The following is a 14138-nucleotide window of genomic DNA, read 5'->3' on the forward strand; positions in this document are numbered from 1 at the left end:
CCGAGAGTGGGCAGGGGCCCTGTGTCCACCGAGGGAGCCAAACAGGCCCCATTACAGGGGTAACTGTTCAAAAAGGCCAGACAGAGGCACGGATATGGAGCTGTAGGGGCTGACTAAGGGGCTCAGAGAGTGAGGCAGTGGGGAAGATTGGGGTGGGAAACACCAGCCTGAAGCAGTAACAGAGTGAACCCGCTCTCACCTTTTCCCGATTTCTTCTGCTCCATTTTTGCTGCTCAGAAAAGAAATCAAAATGTTAGGAAAAGGGGTGAGAAAGAGAGAGAGAGAGGGAGGGGGGAAGGGGAGGGAGGGGAGAGAGAGACGCAGAGACAGAGAGAGAAGTAGGGGAGAGAGAGGGAAGAGAGGGAGAGGGAGAGGGAGGGGCATACAGAGAGAGGAAGAGAAAGGGGAGAGAGGGAGAGAGAGGGAGAGGGGAAAGAGAGAGAGAGAAAGAGAGGGAGAGGAAGGAGGGGGACAGAGAGAGGGAAAGGGGGGCAGAGAGAGAGATGAGGAGAGAGGGGGGAGAGAGGTGGAGGAGGGGATAGGGAAGGGGAGAGAGAGGGGGAGAGAAAGAAAGAGGGAGAAAAAGGGGAAGAGAAAGAGGGGGAGAGTAAAGGGGAGAGACTAAGGGGGAGAGAGGGGAGAGAGACGGAGAAAGAGAAGGAGAGAGACGGGGAGAGAGGGGGAGAGATGTGGAGGGGAAGAGACAGAGAGAGAGGCAGAGACGGATAAAGAGGGGGAGAGGGAGACAGAGAATGAGGGAGCAAGTGAGGTAAAGATCGAGGGGGACAGAGTGAGAGACAGACAGAGAGGGGGTAGATTGAGGGAAGTAGAGAGTGAGGGAGAGAGGGGGAAGAGACAGAGGGAGGGGAAAAGTTAGAGAGAGGGGAGAGAGGAGGAGAGGGGAAGAGAGAGGGAGAGAGTGAGGGACTGAGTGAGATAGAGAGCGAGAGGAGCAGAATGGGAGAAAGAGGGGGAGAGAGAGAAGAGGAAAGAGAGAGGGAGAGAGAGAGAGAATGAACGAGTTCAGAGGATTGAGTGAGGTAGAGAGCAAGGGCGACAAAGCGAGGGGGTCAGAGCGAGGGGGTCAGAGCGAGGGGGTCAGAGCGAGGGGGTCAGAACGAGGGGGACAGAACGAGGGGGTCAGAACGAGGGGGACACAACGAGGGGGACAGAACGAGGGGGTCAGAACGAGGGGGGCAGAACGAGGGGGGCAGAACGAGGGGGTCAGAGCGAGGGGGGCAGAACGAGGGGGGCAGAACGAGGGGGGCAGAACGAGGGGGACAGAACGAGGGGGGCAGAGCGAGGGGGGCAGAGCGAGGGGGTCAGAGCGAGGGGGTCAGAGCGAGGGGGACAGAACGAGGGGGACAGAACGAGGGGGTCAGAACGAGGGGGACACAACGAGGGGGACAGAACGAGGGGGTCAGAACGAGGGGGACAGAACGAGGGGGGCAGAACGAGGGGGTCAGAGCGAGGGGGGCAGAACGAGGGGGGCAGAACGAGGGGGGCAGAACGAGGGGGACAGAACGAGGGGGGCAGAGCGAGGGGGGCAGAGCGAGGGGGTCAGAGCGAGGGGTCAGAACGAGGGGACACAACGAGGGGGACAGAACGAGGGGGGCAGAGCGAGGGGGGCAGAGCGAGGGGGTCAGAGCGAGGGGTCAGAACGAGGGGACACAACGAGGGGGACAGAACGAGGGGGGCAGAACGAGGGGGTCAGAACGAGGGGGGCAGAACGAGGGGGTCAGAGCGAGGGGGACAGAGCGAGGGGGTCAGAACGAGGGGGTCAGAGCGAGGGGGACAGAGCGAGGGGGGCAGAACGAGGGGGACAGAACGAGGGGGTGAGAGCGAGGGGGACAGAGCGAGGGGGTCACAATGAGGGGGACAGAGCGAGGGGGTCAGAACGAGGGGGGCAGAGCGAGGGGGTCACAATGAGGGGGACAGAGCGAGGGGGTCAGAACGAGGGGGGCAGAGCGAGGGGGTCACAATGAGGGGGACAGAGCGAGGGGGTCAGAACGAGGGGGGCAGAGCGAGGGGGTCACAACGAGGGGGACAGAACGAGGGGGGCAGAACGAGGGGGGCAGAACGAGGGGGGCAGAACGAGGGGGGCAGAACGAGGGGGGCAGAACGAGGGGGGCAGAACGAGGGGGTCAGAGCGAGGGGGGCAGAACGAGGGGGGCAGAGCGAGGGGGTCACAATGAGGGGGACAGAGCGAGGGGGTCAGAACGAGGGGGGCAGAGCGAGGGGGTCACAACGAGGGGGACAGAACGAGGGGGGCAGAACGAGGGGGGCAGAACGAGGGGGGCAGAACGAGGGGGGCAGAACGAGGGGGTCAGAGCGAGGGGGGCAGAACGAGGGGGGCAGAGCGAGGGGGTCACAATGAGGGGGACAGAGCGAGGGGGTCAGAGCGAGGGGGGCAGAGCGAGGGGGTCACAACGAGGGGGACAGAACGAGGGGGGCAGAACGAGGGGGGCAGAACGAGGGGGTCAGAGCGAGGGGGGCAGAACGAGGGGGGCAGAGCGAGGGGGTCACAATGAGGGGGACAGAGCGAGGGGGTCAGAGCGAGGGGGGCAGAACGAGGGGGACAGAACGAGGGGGTCAGAACGAGGGGGTCAGAACGAGGGGGTCAGAGCGAGGGGCACAGAACGAGGGGGGCAGAACGAGGGGGTCAGAACGAGGGGGGCAGAACAAGGGGGTCAGAACGAGGGGGTCAGAGCGAGGGGGACAGAGTGAGGGGGTCAGAGCGAGGGGGTCAGAGCGAGGGGGACAGAGTGAGGGGGTCAGAACGAGGGGGTCAGAGCGAGGGGGACAGAGCGAGGGGGGCAGAACGAGGGGGACAGAACGAGGGGGACAGAATGAGGGGGTGAGAGCGAGGGGGACACAATGAGGGGGACAGAGCGAGGGGGACAGAGCGAGGGGGACACAACGAGGGGGACACAACGAGGGGGACAGAACGAGGGGGGCAGAACGAGGGGGACACAACGAGGGGGACAGAACGAGGGGGGCAGAACGAGGGGGGCAGAACGAGGGGGGCAGAACGAGGGGGTCAGAGCGAGGGAGACAGAACGAGGGGGTCAGAGCGAGGGGGTGAGAGTGAGGGGGACACAACGAGGGGGACAGAGCGAGGGGGGCAGAACGAGGGGGCAGAATGAGGGGGGCAGAACGAGGGGGTCAGAGTGAGGAACAGAACGAGGGTGTCAGAGGTAGAGTGTGGGGGCCTGAGTGAGGGAAAGAGGGCACAGGAGGCAAAATTCTCATCACAAAATGTCCGCCTTAGCAATTGAAGACACTGGAGAGAATGGCATTGTTGTAATTTTTAAACAATAGAGTCTGTAAACAATGTGTGTCCAGTGAGCTGAGGCAATCTGTGCATGAATCAGTGTTTGTATTTTGTTCTCTGTTTCAGTTACTGATCTGTTTTGGTGCTGTGATCGTGGGAGTAACGTGAGGTTAAATGACTGATCATCCCCTGGTTTACACAGTAAACCTGCACACTGCCACCTCACACTCACACTCACACTGCCACCTCACACTCACACTCACACTGCCACCTCACACTGCCAGCTCACACACTCACACTGCCAGCTCACACACTCACACTGCCAGCTCACACACTCACACTGCCACCTCACACTGCCAGCTCACACACTCACACTGCCACCTCACACACTCACACTGCCACCTCACACACTCACACTGCCACCTCACACACTCACACTGCCACCTCACACTCACACTGCCACCTCACACACTCACACTGCCACCTCACACACTCACACTGCCACCTCACACACTCACACTGCCACCTCACACACTCACACTGCCACCTCACACACTCACACTGCCACCTCACACACTCACACTGCCACCTCTCACACTCACACTGCCACCTCACACACTCACACTGCCACCTCACACACTCACACTGCCACCTCACACACACTCACACTGCCAGCTCACACACTCACACTGCCACCTCACACACTCACACTGCCAGCTCACACACTCACACTGCCACCTCACACACACTCACACTGCCAGCTCACACACTCACACTGCCAGCTCACACACTCACACTGCCACCTCACACACTCACACTGCCAGCTCACACACTCACACTGCCAGCTCACACACTCACACTGCCACCTCACACACTCACACTGCCAGCTCTCACACACTCACACTGCCAGCTCACACACTCACACTGCCACCTCACACACTCACACTGCCACCTCACACACTCACACTGCCACCTCACACACTCACACTGCCACCTCACACACTCACACTGCCACCTCACACACTCACACTGCCACCTCACACACTCACACTGCCACCTCACACACACTCACACTGCCACCTCACACACACTCACACTGCCACCTCACACACACTCACACTGCCACCTCACACACACTCACACTGCCACCTCACACACACTCACACTGCCACCTCACACACTCACACTGCCACCTCACACACACTCACACTGCCACCTCACACACACTCACACTGCCAGCTCACACACTCACACTGCCACCTCACACACACTCACACTGCCACCTCACACACACTCACACTGCCACCTCACACACACTCACACTGCCACCTCACACACACTCACACTGCCACCTCACACACTCACACTGCCACCTCACACACTCACACTGCCACCTCACACACTCACACTGCCACCTCACACACTCACACTGCCACCTCACACACTCACACTGCCACCTCACACACTCACACTGCCACCTCACACACACTCACACTGCCACCTCACACACACTCACACTGCCACCTCACACACTCACACTGCCACCTCACACACTCACACTGCCACCTCACACACTCACACTGCCACCTCACACACTCACACTGCCACCTCACACACACTCACACTGCCACCTCACACACACTCACACTGCCACCTCACACACTCACACTGCCACCTCACACACTCACACTGCCACCTCACACACACTCACACTGCCACCTCACACACTCACACTGCCACCTCACACACACTCACACTGCCACCTCACACACTCACACTGCCACCTCACACACTCACACTGCCACCTCACACACACTCACACTGCCACCTCACACACACTCACACTGCCACCTCACACACACTCACACTGCCACCTCACACACTCACACTGCCACCTCACACACTCACACTGCCACCTCACACACTCACACTGCCACCTCACACACACTCACACTGCCACCTCACACACACTCACACTGCCACCTCACACACTCACACTGCCACCTCACACACTCACACTGCCACCTCACACACACTCACACTGCCACCTCACACACACTCACACTGCCACCTCACACACACTCACACTGCCACCTCACACACTCACACTGCCACCTCACACACACTCACACTGCCACCTCACACACTCACACTGCCACCTCACACACACTCACACTGCCACCTCACACACACTCACACTGCCACCTCACACACACTCACACTGCCACCTCACACACTCACACTGCCACCTCACACACACTCACACTGCCACCTCACACACACTCACACTGCCACCTCACACACACTCACACTGCCACCTCACACACTCACACTGCCACCTCACACACTCACACTGCCAGCTCACACACTCACACTGCCACCTCACACACTCACACTGCCACCTCACACACTCACACTGCCACCTCACACACTCACACTGCCACCTCACACACTCACACTGCCACCTCACACACTCACACTGCCACCTCACACACTCACACTGCCAGCTCTCACACACTCACACTGCCACCTCACACACTCACACTGCCACCTCACACACACTCACACTGCCACCTCACACACACTCACACTGCCACCTCACACACTCACACTGCCACCTCACACACACTCACACTGCCACCTCACACACTCACACTGCCACCTCACACACTCACACTGCCACCTCACACACACTCACACTGCCACCTCACACACTCACACTGCCAGCTCTCACACACTCACACTGCCAGCTCACACACACTCACACCGCCAGCTCTCACACACTCACACTGCCAGCTCTCACACACTCACACTGCCAGCTCTCGCACACTCACACTGCCAGCTCTCACACACTCACACTGCCAGCTCTCACACACTCACACTGCCAGCTCTCACACACTCACACTGCCAGCTCTCACACACTCACACTGCCAGCTCTCGCACACTCACACTGCCAGCTCTCGCACACTCACACTGCCAGATCTCGCACACTCACACTGCCAGCTCTCGCACACTCACACTGCCAGCTCACACACTCACACTGCCAGCTCTCACACACACACTGCCAGCTCTCGCACACTCACACTGCCAGCTCTCACACACTCACACTGCCAGCTCTTGCACACTCACACTGCCAGCTCTTGCACACTCACACTGCCAGCTCTCACACACTCACACTGCCAGCTCTTGCACACTCACACTGCCAGCTCTCGCACACTCACACTGCCAGCTCTTGCACACTCACACTGCCAGCTCACACACTCACACTGCCAGCTCTCACACACTCACACTGCCACCTCACACACTCACACTGCCAGCTCTCACACACTCACACTGCCAGCTCTCGCACACTCACACTGCCAGCTCTCACACACTCACACTGCCAGCTCTCACACACTCACACTGCCAGCTCACACACTCACACTGCCACCTCACACACTCACACTGCCAGCTCACACACTCACACTGCCAGCTCTCACACACTCACACTGCCAGCTCCAGCACTGTCCCCCTTCAGCCATCTCAGTCAGTGTGAGCACCACCCTCTCTCTCTCACTAACTAGTGTCCTACCCTCCTTCAAGCAGCTGTCTGGGATTGGTGGGGGGGGCTCTCGGCCCCCTGTGCTACTCTGGGCAGAATCGGAGGTGTACTGGCTGGTGGAGTGGGCAGGATCAGGATGGCCGAGGTGACAGGACATGCCTTCCCGGGCAGCACCAGCTTGCGGCTGAAGCCACCCAGACGTTAACGTGGTGCTCGTCCCAGTTGCGCTCGAGGGGTCTCAGGTGTGTGGAGCCCTGCTGCCTGAACCAGCCCACCCGGGGAGGGAGCTCCCGCCCGGAGCGCTCTCCCAGAGTCCCTCAATGCTGCACACTGCCTTTCCCGGACTGGCTGCTTCCCCTTCCTCATCCTTATCACTGTCCAATCAGGCTGTGGTGCTCCTTCCCGGTGTTTCCCCCCGAATCCTCCCGCTCCGGGGTGGAAAGTCTCCCTGACTATTGGGGATGTGGTGTATTGGGTGTTGCAAACAGCCGACACAAGCAAACAAAGAACAACACAGCACGGGGAAACAGGCCCTTCGGCCCAACGAGCCCGCGCTGCCATTTTAACATTGTGAGTCCCCTCCTCTACCCATAACCTTCGTCTACACCTATTGGACTCCACAATAAAGGACCCATAACCAGATTGAGGGGAGACTAATTTAGGGACAATTTGTTACACCAATCAGCCTAAGGGCACATCTTTGGGGTGTGGGAGGAAACCGGAGCACCCGGAGAAAACCCACGCAAGCACGGGGAGAATGCGCAAACTCCCACAGACACTGGCCCAAATCCATGTGTCTGCACAGCAAACAGTGATAGTCACTGAGCTGTCGAGTTGCCCGTCAGATGGTCCAGTTTAAGCGTACACTAACGACGTGAAGCACTAGGCAACTCTCGGAGCAACATCCAAGAGCAGCCCTCGCACGACCCACCGCGTGTATGCCCCTCGTTGGACAACAAGGTGGACTGAAGACCGCAAGCAGTAGGAGGTGAGATTGGATGGTAGACTCCAGGCTGCCTGTATCTGTCTGGACCAGCGAATTTTTCACTTTGCCGCAGACTCCTCCAGACTGTGGGCAGAGGGAGCACAACCTCCACTTCTGGCTGTGCCCCATGCCCCTGGCCTATGACCAGCTGCCTGTGCGGTGGGCGGGCAGCGGGCAATCTGGGGACCACCCCTTGGGGCAGCTCCTGGACATGGTCAAGGTGGCCAGCTACAGCTTCAGGGGCAGCCAAGGGGAAGCCACTCAGCCCAACTCCCTGCTATCCACATCCTGGTGTTCCTCGAGAGGCAGCATGTGATATCTGCCATCCACGTTTGGTGGGAACTGTGTGCGGAGCATCACTGATCATCAGAACCAGATTTTAATCTGAAATATGAGGCTTCAGTTTCCATTTCTGTTTCAGTTTGCTTATCAGTGGTTTCTCGGAGGGACACTTAGTACTTTCTTTTAATTCACAAATATCTTGAGTTCTGTACAAACATAGAAAATAGAAGCTGGAGGAGGCCATTTGGCCCTTTGAGCCTGCTCTGCCGGCCCATGATCACGCTAACCAGCTTTCCGTCCATCTCAAGGCACTACCCGCAATCCCACGTACTTTAGCTTTACAAAGTAATAATTAATAAAAGGGTGACAATGTGATACCATGGACACAGTGAATCCAGTCTCCGGCCCTCAGTCTCAGGATTGGGGCTTGCTGTGTTACTCTGTCCAGATGCCCTGATGCCCAACCTTGAACCAGTGCCCAGTCCTCATCCAGTGCCACCAACTGTGCAGCTTTCCACAAGCAGATTACTCAGTAAAGTGCATGGGAGTGCAGACAGTGTCTTGAGATGGATAGAAAGCTGGTGAGCAGACGGGAAGCAAAGAATTGGAATTAATGGGTCTTTTCTGATTGGCAATGAGTGCGGTTCCGCAGGGATCTGTATAGGACCCCAACGGTTCACATTATCTATTAATGATTTGGGAGAGGGAACTGAATGTATTATCTCCAAATTTGCAGGTGATACAAAGTTGGGAGGGAGGGTGAGCTGTGAGGAGGATGCAGAGATGCTTCAGTGTGATTTGGACAGGCTGAGTGTGTGGGTATCTGCATGGCAGATGCAGTATAATGTGGATCAATGTGAGGTTATCCACTTTGGGAGCAATAATAGAAAGACAGGTTATTATTTGAATGGGTTTAAATTGAGAGAGGTGGATACTCAGCGAGACCTTGGTATCCTCATATATCAGTCGCTGAAATTAAACGCACAGGTACAGCAGGTAAATGATATGTTGGCCTTCACAGTGAGAGGATTGGAGTATAGAGTTAGGGATGTTTTGTTGTAATTGTACAGGGCACTGGTGAGGCCACACCTGGAGTATTGTGTGCAGTTTTGATCTCCTTATCTGAGGAAAGATGCCCTTGCTATAGAGGGATACAGTGAAGGTTTACCAGGCTGATTCCTGGGACAGCAGGTCTGACATTTAAGGAGAGACGAAGTCGATTAGGATTATATTCATTGGACGAGTGCGAGGGGATCTTGTATAAACTGATAAAATTCTAACAGGGTTAGACAGGGTGGTTATTCCCAAAGGTTGCGGGGGGGTGGTGGGGACCAGAACTAGGGGTCATAGGATTGAGGTGAGCAGAAATTTCTTCACCCAGAGGGTGGTGAATGTTGGAATTCACCACCACAGAAAGTAGCTGAGGCCAAAATGTTGCGTGATTTCAAGAAGAAATTAGCTATAGCTCTGGGGGTTAAAGGGATCAAGAGATATGGAGGGGGTGGGGTGATGATGGAATCAGGATAATCAGCCCTGATTATAATGAATGGCAGAGCAGGCTGGAAGGTTGAATGCTCTCTATATGTTTCTATGTTTCACTCACTGTTAACACATCAGAAAATTCTGTAGAACCAAATAATCCCTACAGAGCAGAGAGGCCATTCAGCCCATCACGTCAGCACTGATTCTGTGAAACAGCAGATTACCTAGTTTGGTATCTGGGTTCCTGGCACTGCGAGGCAGCAGTGATACCCAGTGTGCTGCACTGTAAGCAGACATCCAGGATTGACCCCTGGATGGTGGTAGCTGATCTTTCTCGACCCGATGTCCCCGCAGTAATCTGCACAGGCAGAGTACAGGCAGCTGCCTGGATGAAGAGGTCTTTGCGATGGAGGACTCTACGCTGACTTGTTATTCTCGCTCACAGATTCTCCAGGTTAAAGTTTTCAGTAATGTGCAAACTGAAGGCAGCGAGCAGCTGCTCAGGAAACTGGGGGCAGCTGATAAGCTTCTCTGGTCTATACACGCGACACTGGTTTCAATGATCAAAACTGGATTTTCACCAAGTCACGATGAGTTGGGAGCTTTAAACATCGCGGGCGAGCCCTGACACCTCGATTCCCGACAACATTCCTCGGTTTTCTGATTTTCAAGAGCATCTATCAATGGTGCGGGCTGGTTTGTGGGGTCCGCATAAATCATACCACACAAAACCCCTGACCAGCTGGCAGCGAGAGACACGGTCTACGCAGCAAACCCGATCTGTGCTTCACAGACTCAGTTCATGACATCTCGGGGGCTGATACAACAAGAAAAACTGTACAAAAGGCAAGTTCAAACCCGAGTGTGAATGGACAGTGTGTGACCCAGTGTCCCAGAGTGTGAATGGACAGTGTGTGACCCAGTGTCCCAGAGTGTGAATGGACAGTGTGTGACCCTCTGTCCCAGAGTGTGAATGGACAGTGTGTGACCCAGTGTCCCAGAGTGTGAATGGACAGTGTGTGACCCAGTGTCCCAGAGTGTGAATGGACAGTGTGTGACCCTCTGTCCCAGAGTGTGAATGGACAGTGTGTGACCCAGTGTCCCAGAGTGTGAATGGACAGTGTGTGACCCAGTGTCCCAGAGTGTGAATGGACAGTGTGTGACCCAGTGTCCCAGAGTGTGAATGGACAGTGTGTGACCCTCTGTCCCAGAGTGTGAATGGACAGTGTGTGACCCAGTGTCCCAGAGTGTGAATGGACAGTGTGTGACCCTCTGTCCCAGAGTGTGAATGGACAGTGTGTGACCCAGTGTCCCAGAGTGTGAATGGACAGTGTGTGACCCAGTGTCCCAGAGTGTGAATGGACAGTGTGTGACCCTCTGTCCCAGAGTGTGAATGGACAGTGTGTGACCCTCTGTCCCAGAGTGTGAGTGGACAGTGTGTGACCCAGTGTCCCAGAGTGTGAATGGACAGTGTGTGACCCAGTGTCCCAGAGTGTGAATGGACAGTGTGTGACCCTCTGTCCCAGAGTGTGAATGGACAGTGTGTGACCCAGTGTCCCAGAGTGTGAATGGACAGTGTGTGACCCAGTGTCCCAGAGTGTGAGTGGACAGTGTGTGACCCAGTGTCCCAGAGTGTGAATGGACAGTGTGTGACCCAGTGTCCCAGAGTGTGAGTGGACAGTGTGTGACCCAGTGTCTCAGAGTGTGAATGGACAGTGTGTGACCCAGTGTCCCAGAGTGTGAATGGACAGTGTGTGACCCTCTGTCCCAGAGTGTGAGTGGACAGTGTGTGACCCAGTGTCCCAGAGTGTGAATGGACAGTGTGTGACCCAGTGTCCCAGAGTGTGAGTGGACAGTGTGTGACCCAGTGTCCCAGAGTGTGAATGGACAGTGTGTGACCCTCTGTCCCAGAGTGTGAATGGACAGTGTGTGACCCAGCGTCCCAGAGTGTGAATGGACAGTGTGTGACCCAGCGTCCCAGAGTGTGAATGGACAGTGTGTGACCCAGTGTCCCAGAGTGTGAATGGACAGTGTGTGACCCAGTGTCCCAGAGTGTGAATGGACAGTGTGTGACCCAGCGTCCCAGAGTGTGAATGGACAGTGTGTGACCCAGTGTCCCAGAGTGTGAATGGACAGTGTGTGACCCAGTGTCCCAGAGTGTGAGTGGACAGTGTGTGACCCAGCGTCCCAGAGTGTGAATGGACAGTGTGTGACCCAGTGTCCCAGAGTGTGAATGGACAGTGTGTGACCCAGTGTCCCAGAGTGTGAATGGACAGTGTGTGACCCAGTGTCCCAGAGTGTGAATGGACAGTGTGTGACCCAGTGTCCCAGAGTGTGAGTGGACAGTGTGTGACCCAGTGTCCCAGAGTGTGAATGGACAGTGTGTGACCCAGTGTCCCAGAGTGTGAATGGACAGTGTGTGACCCAGTGTCCCAGAGTGTGAGTGGACAGTGTGTGACCCAGTGTCCCAGAGTGTGAATGGACAGTGTGTGACCCAGTGTCCCAGAGTGTGAATGGACAGTGTGTGACCCAGTGTCCCAGAGTGTGAATGGACAGTGTGTGACCCTCTGTCCCAGAGTGTGAATGGACAGTGTGTGACCCAGTGTCCCAGAGTGTGAATGGACAGTGTGTGACCCAGTGTCCCAGAGTGTGAATGGACAGTGTGTGACCCAGTGTCCCAGAGTGTGAATGGACAGTGTGTGACCCTCTGTCCCAGAGTGTGAATGGACAGTGTGTGACCCAGTGTCCCAGAGTGTGAATGGACAGTGTGTGACCCTCTGCACCCACTCCTTAGATGTGTCCAGTTGCTCCTGTCCTTGCTTCATGTTCTCCAGCCACCCTTGCCCCCCTCACCCACATTCCTTACACTTACTTGTGGATCTTTTGACATCAGGAGAGTGAGGTGTCCCCTTCTGAGTGGGTGCCGCCTTCGGGGGTGTCTTTGCACCAATACTTCCTGGCATTTTGATGCCTGATGCTGCCTGTGATCCCGGAGTCCTCCTCGTTTCGGGCACCTGTATGGGATGAGTGGATTGTTAGTCTGTGGTTGACTGTGAGATCGCGGCAATTTCAGTCTCTTAGTGTTCAGTCCATGTTCTTGTTGTGAGGGTGGGGAATGGCAGCTTCCCCAATGGTTTGGGTTGGGCGTGGATGGTCAGGTCGGAGATGTGATGCGGGGATAGAATGGGGACTGTTGATTGGGTGATGGGCTTTGATGGGAAGGGAAACAGGGGCTGGAGGTGTGGCGGGGGGATAGGGATGAGGGGGATGGGGTTGAGGGGGTTGGGGTCAAGGGGGCTGGAGTTGAAGGGGATGGAGCTGAGGGGATTGGGTTTGAGAGGGATAGGATTGAGGGGACTGGATTTGAGGGAGATGGGGTTGAGGGGGATGGGGCTGGGGGGCTGGGGTTGAGGGGGATGGAGTTAGGGGACTGGGTTTGAGGGGGTTGGAGTTGAGGGGACAGGATTTGAGGGAGATGAGGTTGAGGGGGATGGGGTTGAGGGGGATGGGGTTGAGGGGGATGGGGTTGAGGGGGATGGGGTTGAGGGGGATGGGGTTGAGGGAGATGGGGTTGAGGGGGATGGGGTTGAGGGGGATGGGGTTGAGGGGGATGGGGTTGAGGGGGATGAGGTTGAGGGAGATGAGGTTGAGGGAGATGGGGTTGAGGGGGATGGGGTTGAGGGGGATGGGGTTGAGGGGGATGAGGTTGAGGGAGATGGGGTTGAGGGGGATGGGGTTGAGGGAGATGGGGTTGAGGTTGAGGGGGATGGGGTTGAGGGGGATGGGGTTGAGGGGGATGGGATTGAGGGGGATGGGGTTGAGGGGGATGGGGTTGAGGGAGATGAGGTTGAGGGGGATGAGGTTGAGGGAGATGGGGTTGAGGGAGATGGGGTTGAGGGGGATGGGGTTGAGGGGGATGGGGTTGAGGGGGATGAGGTTGAGGGGGATGGGGTTGAGGGAGATGGGGTTGAGGGAGATGGGGTTGAGGGGGATGGGGTTGAGGGGATGGGGTTGAGGGGGATGAGGTTGAGGGAGATGGGGTTGAGGGAGATGGGGTTGAGGGTGGTGGGGTTGAGGGTGGTGGGGTTGAGGGTGGTGGGGTTGAGGGGGATGAGGTTGAGGGAGATGGGGTTGAGGGGGATGGGGTTGAGGGAGATGAGGTTGAGGGGGATGGGGTTGAGGGAGATGAGGTTGAGGGGGATGGGGTTGAGGGGGATGGGGTTGAGGGGGATGGGGTTGAGGGGGATGAGATTGAGGGAGATGGGGTTGAGGGGGATGGGGTTGAGGGGGACGGGGTTGAGGGAGACGGGGTTGAGGGGGATGGGGTTGAGGGGGATGGGGTTGAGGGGGATGAGGTTGAGGGGGATGGGGTTGAGGGGGACGGGGTTGAGGGAGACGGGGTTGAGGGGGATGGGGTTGAGGGAGATGGGGTTGAGGGGGATGGGGTTGAGGGGGACGGGGTTGAGGGAGACGGGGTTGAGGGAGATGGGGTTGAGGGAGATGGTGTTGAGGGAGATGGTGTTCCCGCGATGCGGTTGCCGGGATGGAGTTGCTGGGACGCGGTTGCCGGGACG

The 14138-nt window shown here is 57.1% G+C and overlaps 1 protein-coding gene across 1 annotated transcript in view; it reads right to left on the minus strand.

Annotated features, from left to right (window-relative positions):
- Nucleotides 1-14138, minus strand: part of LOC145339223 (uncharacterized) — a 162140-nt gene that overhangs the window by 39464 nt on the left and 108538 nt on the right. Inside the window, 2 exon segments of the mRNA XM_080183618.1 lie at nucleotides 200-229; nucleotides 12437-12578. Coding sequence (XP_080039744.1) covers nucleotides 200-229; nucleotides 12437-12578 — 172 coding nt within the window.

Source organism: Carcharhinus amblyrhynchos, unplaced genomic scaffold, assembly GCF_965287045.1.
Source record: "Carcharhinus amblyrhynchos unplaced genomic scaffold, sCarAmb.v2.hapA chromosome_351, whole genome shotgun sequence".
Taxonomy (NCBI): domain Eukaryota; kingdom Metazoa; phylum Chordata; class Chondrichthyes; order Carcharhiniformes; family Carcharhinidae; genus Carcharhinus; species Carcharhinus amblyrhynchos.